The following is an 18,634-nucleotide window of genomic DNA, read 5'->3' on the forward strand; positions in this document are numbered from 1 at the left end:
TTAAAAAAAATTACCACCTTATAAAATCTACTTTTTCAAACTTACCACCTTATAAAATTTTAATTTAAAATTATCACCTTATAAAATCACAAACTTTTAAAGTTACTACTCCGCCTGTTAACAAACTTTTCCGTTAACAAGTGGTAACATTGAAGGTTCATTTATGTTTTTCCTCAAAATTTTCACTTTTGGGTTTAAAACTACCACCTTATAAAATTGACAAAATTCGTTTACAGGCGATAACTTTGAAGATTTGTGATTTTATAAAGTGGTAAGTTTGAAAAAATGGACTTTATAAGACGATAATTTTGAAATTTTCCTTACAAAAATAAAAAATAATTTAGTTTTTTCCTTAAAAAGCTAAAAAATAATTTAAATTCCATCACCTCACAGGCTCCCATAGTCACATCACCCTTTCTCTCTCCACGAGGAGAGTGTCCTCTTTATCTCTCCTCTAATAATAAAACTTCGAACTTTCCCTCGATTCACCCAGATTTCATTCCCCCGAATTTTTCTCACTCCTCAATAAAAATGGCGTCCGAGTTTCGAAACGTTCCTCCTCCATTCCAGACGTTTTTTCGAACCATACTATTGCACCACTTGCTAATTTCTCTTCATTTTATTTCCCTAACTAATGGTTGTTGGTGCTGCTCTTCCTAGTACTACTACTAATACTACTAGCGTCTTGTTTGTTTGGGTTTACTTTACTTGCAAGCTTCTTTTTGATGCGTTGCTCTTCTTCTGTTCAGATCCAAACACTGTCTTAGCTCTTACTTTTCCCCTCGTCGTTTCTCTGTGTCGGCGATGAAACGATTTTCGCTGATTCCCGGTAATTTTTAATTTTATGGGGTTCAGTTTGATTTATATTTGGAATGATTTATTTATGTTATCGGGATTTATTGTTGTTTGTCTTTTAGTTTCTGTTTAAATTATTGTTGTTTGTTAGATTTTGTTTTGTTGTTTAGCTGAAAATTTGCTGTCGGTGATTTTGTGAAATGCTGGGGATTTTGCAGAAAATTGTTGTTTTCTGTGTGATTTTAGCTGTTTTTAGGGGTTTTGGAGTTTAGGATTTTATTTGAAATTAAGGTCGAGTATCTCAGTATTCCTCAATCAGTAGTTAGTGGTTATAAGTGGATGAAATTGAGGTTTAATTTGAATCTCAAATTGGGATTTAGTGGATGAATTAATTCACTGTCTTGTTTATTTAATGTTTAATGAGGTAGGAAATGTTGAAGAATTTGGGAATTGAAGAAGATTTAAAGAGAAATAGGGAACTAGAGGTGCTGGAGTTTTGATTCTGGTGATATGAATCATTAATTGGTTCTGGGATCGAGTGTTGTAGTTGGATACATTATGATTATCGTTTATCCGATAGTTGAATTTCTTCCCCAAGTGGAAGGATAGTAATGACTAATGAGTTCTTTTTTGAGGTAGGGGAAATCATGGTGGGTGGTGGCTTGGATTAGAATTTAGGAATTTCTATTATTTTTTCCTTTTCCTCCTTACATATTCGGGGTGACGATAATTATGATTCTTTTGAAATGGGTTCTCCAAGAACCGTCGTCACCCCGAATATGTATGTGGGAACATACCTTCTCTCCCATCCAACATAAAATAACTCTAAGCTTTGAGCTACGAATTGCCAAGTGGGAAAGTTCCCAACACACTACTTAACTCCCCCCCACAGACGCGTGCCCACTTGAAATCAGGCTCTTTTCTATCCCCATGTTACATATACGAGTAAACGAAACAGTTCTTTGTAAAAAAAAAATCAAATGGATGGATGAAACCATATGTATGTAAAGAGGATAAACAGGAAAAGACACACATATACCAATTTCATTTGAATTCTTTCCCTATCCCATTGTGCACAACAGCACATACATTATAATTCTTTCCCATTGTGCACATACATGATTTGGTTAATCAAATGGATGGATGAAAGCAGTTAGTTAATCTTTTCCAGTTGATTTGGTTCGCATTGTGTTATTTATTGACTTACTCGCCATTGTTTCTCGTCATTTATAAATTGTTTTATGCCCCCTTATTTAGCTTCTGATCATTGCAGATCTGTCAAGCAAGCTTTTGGTATGGCTGCTGGTATCATATTGTACAGCATTCCTTGTTACTGTGGAATCTTATGATGCACCATTACAGCCATTATTTGTATTAGCAGCTAAATCACCTTTAACTGCTTCCATTATTGCTGCAAATGCCAATCCACCACTTGTTGGGCTGAAGGAAAAACACTCACCACAATACTTAAGGCGGAATCTTGCAGCGGAACCAACTCAGGCTCCACACGAGCCATTACTAACAACTACTCACCCTCCTGTTGATTCTAGGTCGCCTAAAGTGGCGAAGAAAAGTGACAGATCAGCACCACCAGTTGATGGCCTTTCACCGCCTCTCCTGGCCGAAGCTGGTCCAGCGCAGTCTAGATTACCTGAGCCACCTCTCTCTCCAGAACTTTCAAGTAAGAGTACTTTTCATTAGAGGTTTATGTACACTGTATTACTGTTAGTATCTTTTTTGTTTTTTTAAATGAGATCCATCTCATTTATCCTGTTGAGGTGCATCCAATTGCAAGAGTTAGTGCACTACCTTCTTGAGGTGCAGAGTTGGAGCACAAAGCTCTAGACTCTAGAGGCAGATGCCTGAAGCATTTTTTTTCCTGTTCCATAGTAGGCTCCATGTTTTTTTTTTAATCTTTTACTCTTTTTCATAAGCTCTTGCTTTTCGTTCTCTGTTTCTAATTGATTCGGGGGCACTTCACTCTGTGGTCTATAGCTCTATGCTTCATATGCACTTTGTATTTGTGAGGCAGGTGCCTTTCCCTACGTGTTCCACATGCTGATGCCAACCTATCTTCCTTTCTTGTGCACTTTTAAGAAACAGCTTGACTAGGAATATGACTTTGTTAAATAAATTATTCACGGATGGTGTGTGTGTGTGATTTAAGCATTTGTTGTCCATGTACCTAGCAAATTGGTATGAGATGTACTGTAAATTCAATTTGTTCATCAGTTGTGACTTGGGTGTGTATTCTTCTTTTCAGGCTGTTGTGGACCTGATATGGTACAGAAACGAGAGACCCCAAGCTGCCATTGTGTATATCCAATCAAGGTTGATCTTCTGCTTTTGAATGTGTCACAAAATCCAAATTGGAGTCTTTTCCTTGATGGATTTTCTTCAGCTCTGGGCCTTCGTGCTCCTCAGATGCAAATGAACAACTTTTATTGGGTTACCCTGACGAGCTTAAATATTTCATTGGACATTACTCCACATACTGGGATCAGTTTCTCAGCTGCTGCTGCATCTTCTATAAACTCCTCACTTGTGTTGCATAAGGTGTCCATACCTAAATTAGTAGGTGTGGATGATTACAGGCTTCTAAATGTGACTTGGTATCAGGCCCCTGCTCCATCACCAGGTAATTCTACTGCAAATACTTGTTTTCCTGGCCAAGTAAATATTGAATTGGATTTTCTGCTGATGTGTACGTTAAGCTATTTCTTGTTGTAATTGTTATTCCACACTTTTCCTGGCAAACCTAGACGATGGCTTGTGAAATTATAAGCAGTCTTATTTTATTTCTTGGCTTTATCAAATCATGAATGATCTCCTTGTTCCGCTTTTTTATCTTCTGAGATATCTTATGAGTTATGACACTAGTATTTCTGTCGTATACAGCTCCTCTATCTGCTGCAGCACCTACAAAACCTCCACCTCACCAAACTTCAGCTTCTACAACATCAGGGGCTCCTAACAACGGGAAGAACTCAGGCTTGGTTCTTGTTCTTGGCATTGGGGCTGGAATTTTGATCGTTGCTGTTATATTTGTGCTAGTTATGTGTTCTTGTTCATCCCGCAAAAAGCCTAAACCATCTTTGAAAGATTCAGGTATGACTTGTGTGTATCATGTTCAACACTACCTCTATGTACATCAGCAGCAATTCCCTTACAGTTATCTTTTAAGATCTTTCATAGTACTGTGACAGTAACTTTTGAAGTTTAAAATTAAATGTAAACACTATGGGTCTGTTTACTCATCCGCTGAAGCTTACTTGAATTTCCATTCCCTTTTTCATCTGGGACTGTATGTCTATGACTCTACAATGAAGCCGCGACGTTAATTGTTCGAATTAAAGCTGATGCATTTGTTGCTGTAGTTATAAAATTAGCATAATCAATTACTGAAGTGTTATATCTTAAGAGTCCGTAAGACCTACAAGAACTGGAATTATGTATTAAGCATAGTTCCCCATCACATTTCTTTTCCTGTTCTTTTGGTTGAAGGGTTCTCTTGTTCATATATTAGGTAATTTTGCTTGTTTTACACTTTTACCTTTTGCAATTTTGTTACAGTCGTCCTGTCTTATCTGTTATACTTTTGTGTTCATATTAGTTTATGGATGGTCAGGGGGCATCTTATTATACTGAAGAGAGTATAGGAAGGATTGATGTTTATATTGTTCAACTCCATTGTATTATCTCATATTTTCATCTAAGGAATGTGTTAGAATAGGTTACTTGACCCTTTCCAAACAAATTCATCTGGTTCACTAATTATTATTCTTTTAATTTTTTTTATAATTATACCTGAAATACTGTCCCCTCCACAACCCATTATTTCCCTTTCTTTATTTTCTTTCAGTTAGGTATGATTTTTTAACTAACATTTTATTGCTTTTCAATTTCCTAAAGAGAATCTGGTATCAAAGCCAAAAACTTCAGATGGAGGCCCAGTGGGAGGATCTCTTCCACACCCTAGCAGTACACGGTTTTTGTCTTTTGAAGAACTGAAGAAGGCAACAAATAATTTCGAAAAATCCAGCATACTTGGAGAGGGTGGGTTCGGCAAAGTTTTCAAAGGTATTCTAAGTGATGGCACAGCTGTTGCTATCAAGAAGCTTACCAATGGTGGGCCCCAAGGTGATAAGGAGTTCCTTGTTGAAGTCGACATGCTTAGCAGGTTGCATCATCGCAATCTTGTGAAACTTGTGGGCTACTATAGTAGCCGTGAAGCCTCTCAGAATCTGCTTTGTTATGAGCTTGTTCCTAATGGAAGTCTGGAGGCGTGGCTTCATGGTAATTGTTGGTTTAATGAAAATCTTTGATTGATTTAAGTTTAAGACACTTGTAGAAGTTTATGTCTATATTATGGGCCAATTGACCAAATTGGTAAAAAAAAAAAAAAGAAGTAACCCTTGACGACAATTTGGTAAAAAAAACTTGCTGCGGCTACAATTTGGTAAAAAAAATTGACCTTCGACGACATCTAGCCATACGTAGGCCAATTTTTCTAGAATTTTCCGATTTGATTAACATGTGCATTTTACAAGATTTTATTTCAATTTGGGTAAATAATATGTAGTGACAAGAGTAGTTAATTAGACAAAAACACGATAAATCTATATAAAAGGCATGTACTGAATGTTGATCAAACTGAAAATTTATAGTAAGTATGGCCTAAATATCGCTAGGAATCTATTTTATTTGCCAAATTGTCGTCAAAGCTCATTTTATTTACCTAAGTGTCGCTGGAGCTCAAGGTTGTTTACCAATTTGTCGTGGAAGCTCAATTTCTTTTACCAAATTGTCGTTGATGGTTATTTTTCTTTTACCAATTTGATCATTTGGCCCTATATTATGTGTTTATTTAACATTACTGTTAAGTTAAAAAAGCTGTCTTCAACTTTCAGGTCCTTTGGGGGTAAATTGTCCATTAGATTGGGACTCGAGAATGAAGATTGCACTCGATGCTGCTAGAGGTCTTGCATACTTGCATGAAGACTCACAGCCGTGCGTCATACACAGAGATTTCAAAGCATCAAATATATTAATTGAAAACAACTTCACAGCTAAAGTTGCGGATTTCGGCCTTGCCAAACAGGCCCCTGAAGGCAGGCAGACTTATCTGTCTACTCGAGTTATGGGAACATTTGGGTTAGACTTAGCCCCCATCTTTTTGTAGCATTTACCATATTATTTCTTTTAAGTAAATTTGTAGTTTCTGAAATGCAATTATTTGATTGATGCAAAAACAGGTATGTTGCCCCTGAATATGCCATGACTGGCCATTTACTTGTTAAAAGTGATGTCTATAGCTATGGGGTTGTCCTGCTTGAGTTGCTCACTGGAAGAAAGCCTGTAGAAATGTCACAGCCTTCTGGCAAGGAGAATCTTGTCACTTGGGTTAGTAATATTTTTCATATATCTCTCTCCCTTAGGGCTGACAAACGTGTCGTATCTGGTCGTGTTCGTGTCGAATATAAACGGGTTGGAAAAATCTCAACCCTAACCTGACCAATTTAATGAATGTGTTGTGTCATGTTGACTTGTTTAACTAATCGTGTAAAAAACTCTTGACACTAACCCGTTTTTTACGTGTACGATTTGTGTCGTGTTTGTTCGATAAAGTTGGCTCCAATATAAGGTATATAGCCCAATACATTAAATTATTGGTTGTTTTTTCTTAAACTGTTTAAGTCGTGTCAGTTTCATGTTGAGAATCTCAACACTAACCCGATCCCTTTAATTAAACGTATCGCGTGGTGTTGACCCGTTTAATTAAACAGGTCATAAACCTTGGCACTAACCCGCTTTTTTCGTGTTCGGTTCGTGTCGTGTCAGTTTTTTCCAGCTCTTTTCTCCCCGGGGGTGCTCGCAATCTCCGACTGTTGGTTTTCACTGTTTCTTTTTCCTTTTTTCTACAGGCGAGGCCAATTCTGAGAGATAAGGATCGTTTGGAAGAGCTCGTGGACCCAAAGCTTCAGGGAAATTACCCAAAGGAAGATTTTTTACGGGTTTGCACAATTGCAGCCGCCTGTGTTGCTCCCGAAGCAAATCAACGGCCCACGATGGGCGAAGTGGTGCAGTCTCTTAAAATGGTACAACGGGTTACCGAGTATCAAGACGCTTCTGCCACAGGGTCTGCTAACATGCCGCGACCGAATCTTAGACAATCTTCCACTACCTTCGAATCTGATGGGACTTCTTCAATCTTCTCATCAGGCCCTTACTCTGGTTTGAGTACCTTTGATGAAAACATTTCTAGAACTGCAGTTTTCTCAGAAGATCTTCATGAAGGCAGATGAAAAAAAAGCCATGGTAACTTCAATTTTACAGTCCAGAAAAATCAAAGAAACAGCTCATGTTAGTCAGATGTGCAGGTTTTCTATGCTTTTCAAGGTTGATCTGGGTAATCAGTGAGGTTTACTTAGCAGGAAATCGATGTATATATTGATTATGGTTCGATTCTGATCGGGTTCTTTCATGATCTTACAAGGGGGACTTCAAGATTTCTGGGTTAAGGACATTCCTTTCTTTTTTTACCTCACCTGATTCACCCTCTTCTCTATTCTGGGATTACCTTTTTACCCATCTTTGTTAAAATATCAAATCTATGTACATTTAACTTCCACTGTCAGAGACTCAGAGTTCTGTAATTAAAGTCAAAATGTGCAGGCTGCTGTTTCTTCAGAAAGTTCATGGCAGATTTTCTTCTTGAACTTTTGTTTTTGTTTTGGTGTGAATTTGTAAACATAAAAAAGAAAAAAAAAAAAGGAGCAATTGAGTTAGGAGATTTTGTTTGGTTCATTGATAGGGGTTCGTCAATGCATTCAAAGGAAGTGTACATTTGAGTACAATGAACATATTCCATCCTCTTCTAGAAAATACGCCACATATCTATATTGAGCCGTACCAAGCAAGATTTGGCGTAGTGGTAAAGACTTTGCCTCATAACCTCGAGATTATGAGATCAAACGCGAGGATTTCCCTTAACATCTCCCTTCACTTCCCATGAGTCTAGCCTGCCAAACTGGCTGGAAATATCTGTATAACCTATCAGTTCAGTAGGATTCTTCATCTTACATTATAGCCGAAAACTGTATATTATTGTATATCCATCAAATTTGCTTAAAATTTGAAGGAAACCAAAAAAAATACTAGTAGAAAAGATTTGGCCTTAGAGCAAGAAAAGCTGAAAACCAACAGGTTGGACCTCTTAGAATCTTTTCTTTAACCTAAAGAAACCTTCACTCAAGAATTTCAATTATCTAAATCAAAAAGTAAGGACTAGAGAATGATGATGATGAAAGCTGTTCTTGTTTCCTTTCAAATATTCCCCTTTTCATGCCAAACATTTCAAGCAAAGAACCACTCTTAATCTTGCACCCTTATATAATCTCCTTTAATCTTACCTTATAATTATCCAGAAAAAAAAAAACAGTCTTCTTCCCTTCAAATTTCAATATCATTAGTACTTTAATTAATTAAGCTGAGCATTACTAATGGGTTCAGAAGGATCACGATCTGCAGCTTTACTGCTCTTAATCATCAATCTTGTACTCTATTTTATCATTATGCTAATTGCTGCTTGGGCTGTTAATCATGCAATTGAAAAAACCCATGAGTCAGGTAACAAGTACTACAGTCTATAGAAAAGGTTTTAGTTAGACCTGATCATCACGAGTCCGGCCCGCTGACCCGGCCCGAAATTAGAGGGTTTGGGCAGAATTTGTAGGCCCATTTTAGGGCCCGGCCTGATTTTAAATTTTGTTGGATTAGTTTTGAGCAACTCAAAATTGCAATTTCATTTATAAATTTTAGCCCGACCCGAAATGTCCCGAAAAGGCGGGTTTTGGGCAGAAAAAGTAGGCCCAAAGTTTGTCCCGGAACGACCTAATCGGACCGGGCCCAAAACCAACGGGTTTGGGCATAGTTTTTAGGCCCGTTTCGATCCGATTTTTTTTTTTTTGGGTGGGTTTTGGGAAACTTAACATTGCAATTCCAGTTATAAAATCGCCACGACCCGAATGGCCCGAAAGCCCGCTAATTTGGCCCGAATATCGGGTTTTGTATAGAGAAATTTGACTGTTTTATTATTTTTGGTGGGTTTTGGGTAACTTTAAATTGCAAATTCAGTTATAAATTTGACCCGACCCAAAACGGCCCAAAAATCCGCTATTTTTTCCCCGAAATAGCGGGGTTTTGGACAGAAAAAAAGTCTGCCCGTCATAATGTACAAATTTAAGACGTAGCACGGCCCTACCTTGGCCCGCAATTTGATCGGGTCTAGTTTCAATAATCTTTTATTTTTCTGTCAGACTAATAATATTTGTACGTACTGGTATGTTTTTTTGGTGTTTAATTGCAGCATCTGTACTTCAAACTCCGGCAAGAATCTTCCCGATCTACTTTCCGATGGGGAACATGGCGACCGGATTCTTCGTAATTTTCTCTCTCCTAATCGGAGTTATCGGAATCACGACTTCGCTAACCGGAATGTTGAACGTAATGCAATGGACTTCTCCTGGTTTGTATGCTGCTGCCGCCTCTTCTCTATGGACATGGGCTCTCACTCTTCTTGCCATGGGGTACGTATAATTACCTGACTTCATTTACAGTACATCAAAATAACTTTTATCCAGTTTTTTTTAAAAAAAAACTTTTAACATATTTTGATTAAATCTATATGCTTATGTTTTGGTATAATTTTCAACAATACTTCCACGTTACCTAATTATGTCACAAAGTGCGAGTGAAGACTGAGGACAATGGGTTGATCAAATATATTTTATAATTTAAAATACACAAATTCTTATTTACAATGGGTGTACAATAAATATTGTACACCGAAGTAAAAGTTGACTTAAAATGCTTTAAAGTTACATTTATATATGTAAAAGTTATCTATTTTTTAATGATAAATTTTTTATTTGAATAAAAAATTATTTCTTCAAAATCACTAATAATGTATAAATTAATCATTTAACCCTTTAAAATGTTTATCTATCAACTTTTTAATTTTATAATATAAAAGTTACAGAAAAATAGGTTAAAGTTACGAAAAACTGCATAAAAGTTGTCTTGGTGTACAATAAATTTATTGTACACCTTGTGCGCGCAAGACCTTTTGTTTAAAATAATTTTACAAGTTCAGATAAGATAATTCATAAAAAAAATAAGAGAAAATTAGGTGAATATAACGTACCATAAAACGAAGGATTACGATAATTCTTTCACATAAAGTGTTACACGTATATATTTGAACTTATGAGACTTATTACACCGTGATTTTGTATTTGCAGGTTGGCCTCTAAGGAAATTGACATTGGATATACCGATTCTAACTTGGTGAGTAATCCTCGAATATTTAATTTTTAATTGATACTTCCTCCATTCTTATTTACATGACACAATTGTACTTTCGACACTATTCACACATGTTCTTTTGACTTACTTTTGTGATTTATACATAAGAAAAAACATAGTCGTGTGGGATCTTATTAGATTCGTCTCAATAAATATTTTTTAAATATCAACTTTTTATAATTTTTTCTTATCCATAATAAAAGATATTGAAATCGTGCATTGGCAAACGTGCCTAAATAATTGTGTCATTTAAAAAAGAATTGAGGAAGTATTAAAATAAGTAATAATTATGTTTTGGCACAATATACTAAAATTTGGTTTAAATTTGTGAAAAAAAAAGAGGACATTGGAGGTAATTATGATAATTGTAAGTGGAACACAATTGCTATGCACTGGTGCAATCCATATTACTGCTGAGGATGTTGCTGGAACTGCAAGAAGGATGCTTGGTGGCAGAGTATAAGACCAATTAAACTTTGTTCAAGTGTGCTTTTATTTATTTATTTATTTTTATTTAATTTGTAAGTGTAAATTAATTCAAGTCGGATAAGTTTGGTCAATTATGACAGGTATTTTATCGCCAATTTTCTATGTACAAATGACTACTCGGATGATTCTTGTGTTTCAATTAATAATTTAATGCCCATGAGTTTCTATATAAAAGAAGTACGTAATCTTGGTTTATTCCTAGATTTGTGAGTGTTATCAATGAGAAAAATGAGCTTCATATGAGAGTAAGAGCAAACAAGGAAAACAAATTATTGTACTCTTATCACTTCTTTGCTTATAATTAACAAACTAGTTATTGCTCCGGGCAATGTCCCGGTGATTATATGAAATTTGAGAATTAATCTTAATAAAAAGTAAATTGAAATAAAAAAAACTACAATGGTTTGATATTTAAATGCTTACATATAATATGAGATAAATATTTTATGCATAATTTATTTTTTATAAGGGTGATTGAATATAAAATTTGGTTCAACATCTTAGTAAACTAAATTTAAATTTAAAGTGTAGTAGTCGGTTGCTAGTTTAAATTCCAATTACTTTTTTTTTCTCCCTTTTCTACAGTTCGAGTAATTGTAAATGAACTGGCGTGCTAAAAAAATGTAATTGAAAATGAAACATATGAAAATGAAAAGTAAATGTAAATGAAAAAACTGTAAGTATAGTTTAGTTTCATAAGAAATTATTAAAATATATAATTATGGTAGGAAGTAAAGTTTTAATACAGATATTAATAAACATCACTTATATGTTTTGAATTGCTTACATATTATGAGTTGTGTAATTGGATTAGTGGTCAAAGTTCTAACTCGTGAACATGAGGTTGTACGATTAAACTTCTAATGAGTATGACCTGCAAAGCCGGTTGAAAATAATTATACGAGGAACTAATTCAATAGAATCTTCATGTTACCTTCTAAAAAAAGAAATTGTTAAACAAAGCTACTAAGCAAGACTTGAACTAGTGGTAAATCTTTGACACCATAACCTCAAGGTCATGAGATAAGACCCACCAGGGCTCTTTGGAGGTGAGAATTCTCTTATCACCCCTCAATTCCAATGAGTATGACCTGTCAAAGCTGGCTGAAATACCTACAAGATGTACTAGTTTAGTAGGGTTTTTCATTTTACCTTTTAAATAAATGATAAACAACACCATTTAAACAAAATGCACTAAATATGAAGACCCATCAGTATCACAGTGATTTTTTAGTTTTGAAAGTCATATTTACTTTTGTGGATGAGAAGAAAAAAAAGAAAGGCATTAAGAGACCCACTTAGCCCGTCAAGGTAGCCATGCAAACTCTCACAGAATATTAGTCCACCCGCCGAAAACAGTGAGAATTTCTCGTAGTAGAACCAAAATAAAAAAATAAAAAAAAATACTTGTAGTCAAGGTAGCTAAAACAAGCCATGGGTTGCCAAGTGGCTCAATTGGGTGCGTGACTACCCGCACATGACTCAATCCTACTCACACACTCACAAACACAATTCCGTATTACAGTGTAGAAAAACGCAGAGAAAACGAAAGATAAACACGAAAAAAAAAACTGTAGAGAGAGAAACAGGAATCATCATTTCCTGGTTGAGGAGAGAGAAAGAAGAAAGACAGAAAGAAGGGTTGTTTGTGGTCTTTGTTATTGTGTGTGGGGGTGGACCGTCCGCTTCCTTGGTTTCGTGTATTTTTAATTTTTATTTTTTGTGAAAAAACTTTAAATCAAAAAAAATGGTGAAGAAGATTATTATTAGACCTCCATCTTCTTCTTCTTCCCCAATTTCTACTATAATCATACAACCTTTTCTTCTTCTTTGCCCTAAAAAAAACTTACCCTTTTCTTCTTCTCTATATTTTCCCCGTTTACCCTTCCAATACCCTCTATCTTTTTTCCTATTCTCACTCTATCTCTCTCTATTTCTTTCACAACTGCCCCTTTTCTCAGCTTTCTCTCTCTATTTTTCGCGTCTTTCGTGCTGTGTCTCTCTCCAAGTTTCCATCTTTGAGGTAATGTTTCTTATAATTTTGATTTTTTATTTTGGTTTTTTGGATTGTCTTTGTATTTTGGCTTCTGGGTTTTGTTTATTGGTTTTGTACGATGGAGTAATTTGTTGGGTATTGTTTTTAATGATTGAGTATTTTGAGTTTTTTGAGCTGTTCTTCATATTTAAGGATCTGGGTTGTGTTTGATTGGATTATTTGGTGGGTTTTGTTGGGGAATTCTTTGTCATTTAGGGTTTTGCTAATTTTATGGATTGAGCTTTGTGTATGATCTTCCAATGTGTGTTTGCGTTTTGGTGTTAGAAGGAAGGAAATTGTACATTCACAATTCATACGCACTGTTGTTTTGATGGATTATAGGATTCTCTCAAATTAATGATTTTGATGTTGTTAATGCAATTCTTCTGCTGGGTATGTCCAATTCGATTTCTGTACTCCATTTATGAAAATTTCCAATCCTTTGATATTCTTGTGTTGTTAGATTTATGCCTATTTTGCTCCCCCTTTTTCAGTCACTGCTAATTTCAATGTTCCTGATTAATTGCAATTTCTAGGTTATTGCCTTATTGGATTAATCAGATGTTCTATAAACTTTAGGTCCTCACTAGTGAAGTATGGTTTAAGAACATGATTGATGATTGGTCTATAGACTGATGTATTGAATTTGTATTGCAGTATTGGAGTTGTTTTATGAGAGTCTCCACTTCCATTACTAGGCATTAGTGGCTGAACTGGAACTTTTTCTTGATCACAGTGTTCTTTAAATGGAAGACCTTAATTCTTCTCGGTTCGAAGGCATAGGAAATGCTGTGAAAAAGAGGCGAAGCCATAGGCGGCCTCGCCCAGAATCTCAACCACTTTCTGACGGGCGTGATGTTTCATCGTTGTCCTCTACACCTCCATCTGATGACGTAAAGCCCGGTTCCAGTGATGAGAACAGTGGTGGTGGGGACCACAGCTCAAAGAGGAAAGAGCTAAGTCTTAGTCAATGTGCATCAAGATTTCCGGGACCTAGTGGTGTGGAAGGTGAAAACCCGGTAAGAAAGAGTAAGAAAGTAGACATTGGACTTGATGAGTTATATGGTGATAGCTCAAATCACAAAAGAAGTAGTGAAGGAGTTCTTGCTCCTGGTAATTGGAGAAGTACAAGCAGGGAAAAAGAAAGTCCGGAACCACAGAAGACCATGGCATTGAATAAAAAAGCCGATGAGGGGACCGGTCCATCTCAGGATAGGTTGGGAAATGATAATAAGGTTAAAAAGGTTAAGCTCAAAGTTGGTGGTGTCACACGTACAATTGATGCGAATTCAAAGAGTTCTCGATCTTTAGATGCTACAATTGTACTGCAGAAGTCAGCCGTTAAGGTAGGTGATTCTTGCATATCTGTTTAATGTATGAACCTTTTGATCTGTTTGTGTTGCCTTGTATCTATGTATTTGGTTGATACTAGTGTTTGCCAATCTGCGTCTCCGTTTGGTTTGGGTGTAAAACATTTTCTGTGCAAAATGATTTTCATAGAAAACAATTTACAATGCGAAACACAATTCCAAAATTAGTTTTCCGTTGTTTGGTTTCATGCAAGAAAAATGATGAAACGGAAGGAAAATGGAAAGAAAAGTATGTAGGTAGTTAGAGTAGTGTACAAGAGAGATAAGGAAAAGGAAGGAAAACAGTTTTCCGTTCATTTAGAAGGGAAAATGGTTTTCCATCAATGGGAGAGCAATTTTACTCCTAGGGAAAATGGTTTTACACTCCTTTGCAAACCAAACAATGTAAAATTGAAAATAGAGGAAAATTATTTTCCAGGAAAATGTTTTACGCTTTACCAAACGGAGCCTATGCCACGTCTTTATTTTCACTTTTCCTCACTTCTTCCTTGATGATGTGGGTGTATAGAAATCTGATGCTCGCTGCCCGTTGGGGATATTCTATTTGTGTCCACTATTTCTTGTATTTATGAGGATAATCACTTGTCTGAACTGCCATGTCTGTAATTATGGCACGTCATATGCTATATTCTATTGCGTAAAAGGTTTACATGTTATTTAATGATTTGATAAACTGCACTATTTGGAAGCAAAATCGTATCCTTTTAGGATGTTCTGTAGTAACGCTAACTGACATTATACGTCTTGTAATCGCTTTATTAAATAGCATTTAGGGTTAACGGGAACTCTAATAATTTCTGGTTTTCAGGATAATTCAGAAATTGACAATTCGCCGTCAGGAGATAAAAAGGGTGGATTACAGGGAATTCCGTGGAAGGATTTCTCCAAAGTGGGGTTTGCACTTGTAAGGGAGGAATCTTCAATGAAGGGGGGTGGGAAGAATAGCTCTGTAAAGCAAGGAGACAAGTCTGATTCAGCGCGAAAGAGCAAACGATCATCCAAGAAGCGTGCAATTGATGGTTTTGATGACGACGATGATGATGAAATCAGGTACTTGGAAAAAGTGAAAAATGCTAAATATTTTACTGGATTTGGAGAGGATGATGAAGAATCTAGCAGAAAGCACCGAAGATTGTCCAAGTTCTCGGGAAATACTCCACAAAATTCAGAAGTTGGTGCTTCTTCTTCACGGTTGGGTAAAGATGGAAAGAAGAGATCCCCATCTGAGAATACTGAATTTGAGGGAGAGGAGGAACTTGGATCTGATGGTGAACTTGAGGGGAAAAAGAAGAAGAAAGCAAGAAAGGAACCCGTTGATGTAATTGTTGAGCCAAAGCGGGAATTGACACTTACAACCCGTCAAAAGGCACTTCAGTCAGGAAGAGATGCCTCTGCACCTGGTGGAAGTGCAGTCGAATTCCCAGATGGATTACCTCCAGCACCTTCTAGAAGTATGAATACTGAATTTGTTCTGTTTATCATGATATCACAAGTATACTTTTGAAGCCCTTTTGGTAGCCCGGTAATAAATAGTGGGAATGAGAATAAATCTAAGTGTTATTTGACAAGAAAATAACATCATAATGTCCATGGTAATGAAATTTTGTCTCAAACTTGGTGTTTTTCTTCATAAATTTGCATTCCCACCTAATACCACTCCCAGACTCCCCCAGATGGTAATGGATGGTAATGCAATTTTATAAAGAAAAAGAGATAATATTGAGTGAACTAGCATTACCATGGGAATGAATATTGATTTTTCTTACAAATTCATTCCCATTGACACCATTTATGGCTGGCTACCAAATCGGCTGTTAGTCCCAGCTATTAATTATTCTTTTTTTATAAAATTTTGTCCATAGAGCAAAAGGAGAAGCTTTCAGAAGTGGATCAACAATTGAAGAAAGTTGAGGCTGCTCAGAGACGTAAAATGCATAATGAGAAGATAGCTAGGGAAAACGAGGTTCTTCAACTACCTCCTTTTCTATTTCGTTATCCCCTGGACAATTTTGTCAGTGAGCTGATTATGAATTTGTTGTTACAGGCTGAGGCAATTAGAAGAATACTTGGTCAAGACTCTAATAGGAAAAAGCGGGAAGACAAAAAGAAAAAACGTGTGGAAGAGCTTGCTCAGGTACTGGATAGTTTCTGTCTTATTAACTCCCCTTATTTATGAGTGGTATAAGTACCCCTGTTACCTCGACTCTTCATTTACCTCAAATACCCGTGTCGGATCCTCGACACTCGGACATGGGTATGAACACTTCATTTTGGACCAAAATCATGCAATTTTTTCACAAAATAGCCGTGTCGGACACTTGGACACGTACCCATGTCCGATATGGGTATCCGAGTCCAGGTAACATATATAACTTGCAAGAGATAATTGATAATATTTTTTGATGCAGGAGAGGGAAGCTGATGAACTTTTGCGTGCATCAAATAGTATCAGATTGGTCATGGGACCTAATGGAACAACTGTTACCTTTCCAAATGAAATGTTGCCTAGTTTTTTTGACTCAAAACCTTGCAGGTATCTATCTCACTCTTATGTCATATTCTGTCTCTTCTTGTGTAGTTTTTTCCGTCGTTGTGTTGCGCAAGTGCAAGTTAGTTTCTGGATTAACTGTTTTTTTATGTCCATTTTCCTGTCTTGCATTCGTCTTGATAAAGCCGACTTCATGATTAACATGTCTTTTTGCATAAAAATAAAATAAAACATAACTTCTAGTGCTCTTGACAAAGTATTTCTAGTAATCTTGATAAATGTTAGTTGTGAGTAATCCTGATAAATGTTAGTTGTGAGTAATCTTGATAAACACAAGGCTCACTGGTTGTTTGGTGGAGGCTATTATCAGTCACTTGTTTGCCAAAAATCTGGGACCTTGTATGTAACAATGTAAGTCTCGGGATAAGGGATACTGTAGGTTAAAAAGAATCAGGCAAATATTGTTGGAAGTATTTTTTAAGCTGTTGATGTTTCATGTCAAATGCAACCTGAATATCCTGGATCAACAATCATATTCACTTTTGTAGTTCTTGATTATCTTTTGATATAAGCTTATGAGTTATGCCATACTTGGTTATCTGTCTCTTAAATTCTTAATTTCACGTGTTTTCAATCATACACAATTTATTACTCAGTATAACATAGCGATGTTTGATTCTCTTCCCATCTAGCTCTTTCTTCCTCCCTTCCCTTCCCTTCCCTTGTTTTTTCGTAGCAGGGAACCAAACAAAAGGAAGTTAATGAAGTTTATAAACTGATTTTCTGTATTTTTGGTTCAAAATTAAATTCATTTTTTTGTTTGATTTGCTATGTGTTGGGTTGTCTTTTGAGATGTCCTGTCGCAGTTCAGAAGCATGTAGCATATGTGTTTATGTACATTGGAGCTTTCTTTTGCCTCTTATTGAATGAATGATAACGGAGTATAGTGTAGCTTCTATATTTTGTTACCTTTGCCGAACTTTTGTCCAACACCTTAAATTTGATTTAAATTCTTGGGGTGATCCTTGAAGTATAGTTAAGGCTCCGTTTGTTTCACCGGAAAACATTTTCAAAGGGAAAACATCAAAGGGAAAGTAGTTTTCCTTTGTCTTTAAGGGATTAGAGTGGAAAATGTGGCAATTCCTTCTTTTCAAATGGAAAGTTGGTTTTCCCCTAGAGAAAGTTGTTTTCCATCTTTGGGAAAATCGTTTTCCATCCTTGACAAAAACAAACAAAGGAAAATGGAAAAATCATCTTCCGGGAAAGTGTTTTCCTTCAAAACAAACGGAGCCTAAAAGAAGAAGCTTATGCATTGTCCTGTCTCGTATCCCTTCTAATTGTCCCGTCATCCTAAGAGTTCACGTGAGATAGCTAGTTACTGCCCTAGTTAATTCGAGTTTTCCTAAAAAACTTTGTTAGTATTATTGTTTTCCTTTTTCCTTTCGGGATGAATTTTAAGTGAGATCAGCAGCTACTGCCCTAGTTTATTCGAGTTTTCCTAAAAAACTTTGTTATACTTCGTTATTGTTTTCCTTATTCCTTTCGGGATGAATTTTAAGTGAGATAACTAGCTAATGACCTTGTTTATTCGAGTTTTCCTGAAAAACTTTGTTATAAACTTGTAATTATTTTCCTTTTTCTTTTCGGGGATGATTTTTTCAGTTATCCACCACCGCGTGAAAGCTGTGCGGGCCCATCGTGTACGAATCCATACAAGTACAGAGATTCAAAGACGAAGCTGCCACTTTGCAGTCTACAATGCTACAAGGCAGTTCAGGGTAATGTACCAACTCAAGCTGCTACCTGCTGATATATATAACACCAAGAAAACATAAGCCATAAATTAGTGATGTGATCTTATAGTAAAAAAAAAATGATTTGGTAGTTTTGTTATCATTTATATTTATATTACCACAGAAATAATAAGCTATCATTGGCAAATTATGTGAAAATTTTCAAGCATATGAAAATAAAGTGTTGTGTAGAGTTGTAGTAACTTGGTACTGTGATTTCTATTCTGGCCTTCTGGGTAGCCATATGCAAATAAAGGGCTGTGTAGAGTTGAATACTTGGTCAACTATAGCCCGGCTT

At 36.1% G+C, this 18,634-nt stretch overlaps 3 protein-coding genes across 4 annotated transcripts; all 3 read left to right on the forward strand.

Annotated features, from left to right (window-relative positions):
- Window positions 1–402: 402 nt before the first annotated feature.
- Window positions 403–7,604, forward strand: LOC110776894 (proline-rich receptor-like protein kinase PERK3). The gene is made up of 8 exons (XM_021981465.2): window positions 403–829; window positions 2,069–2,476; window positions 3,059–3,433; window positions 3,694–3,903; window positions 4,708–5,091; window positions 5,706–5,949; window positions 6,051–6,198; window positions 6,720–7,604. The coding sequence occupies exons 1-8, from the start codon at window positions 805–807 to the stop codon at window positions 7,098–7,100; spliced, it is 2,175 nt and encodes a 724-aa protein (XP_021837157.2). The 5' UTR covers window positions 403–804; the 3' UTR covers window positions 7,101–7,604.
- Window positions 7,605–8,199: 595 nt separating this feature from the next.
- LOC110775825 (membrane protein PM19L) lies at window positions 8,200–10,796 on the forward strand. The gene is made up of 4 exons (XM_021980426.2): window positions 8,200–8,424; window positions 9,164–9,383; window positions 10,098–10,143; window positions 10,502–10,796. The coding sequence occupies exons 1-4, from the start codon at window positions 8,298–8,300 to the stop codon at window positions 10,622–10,624; spliced, it is 516 nt and encodes a 171-aa protein (XP_021836118.1). The 5' UTR covers window positions 8,200–8,297; the 3' UTR covers window positions 10,625–10,796.
- Window positions 10,797–12,165: 1,369 nt separating this feature from the next.
- Window positions 12,166–18,539, forward strand: LOC110776907 (uncharacterized). Of its 2 annotated transcripts, none has more exons than XM_021981484.2 (7): window positions 12,166–12,673; window positions 13,343–14,031; window positions 14,864–15,506; window positions 15,918–16,018; window positions 16,100–16,189; window positions 16,464–16,588; window positions 18,206–18,539. In XM_021981484.2, the coding sequence occupies exons 2-7, from the start codon at window positions 13,432–13,434 to the stop codon at window positions 18,351–18,353; spliced, it is 1,707 nt and encodes a 568-aa protein (XP_021837176.1). In that variant the 5' UTR covers window positions 12,166–12,673; window positions 13,343–13,431; the 3' UTR covers window positions 18,354–18,539. The 2 variants fall into 2 exon arrangements, with proteins under 2 accessions (XP_021837176.1, XP_021837181.1); XM_021981489.2 differs by having other exon boundaries at window positions 12,190–12,673; window positions 13,422–14,031.
- Window positions 18,540–18,634: the final 95 nt, after the last annotated feature.

Source organism: Spinacia oleracea, chromosome 5 (genome assembly GCF_020520425.1).
Source record: "Spinacia oleracea cultivar Varoflay chromosome 5, BTI_SOV_V1, whole genome shotgun sequence".
Lineage (NCBI taxonomy): Eukaryota > Viridiplantae > Streptophyta > Magnoliopsida > Caryophyllales > Amaranthaceae > Spinacia > Spinacia oleracea.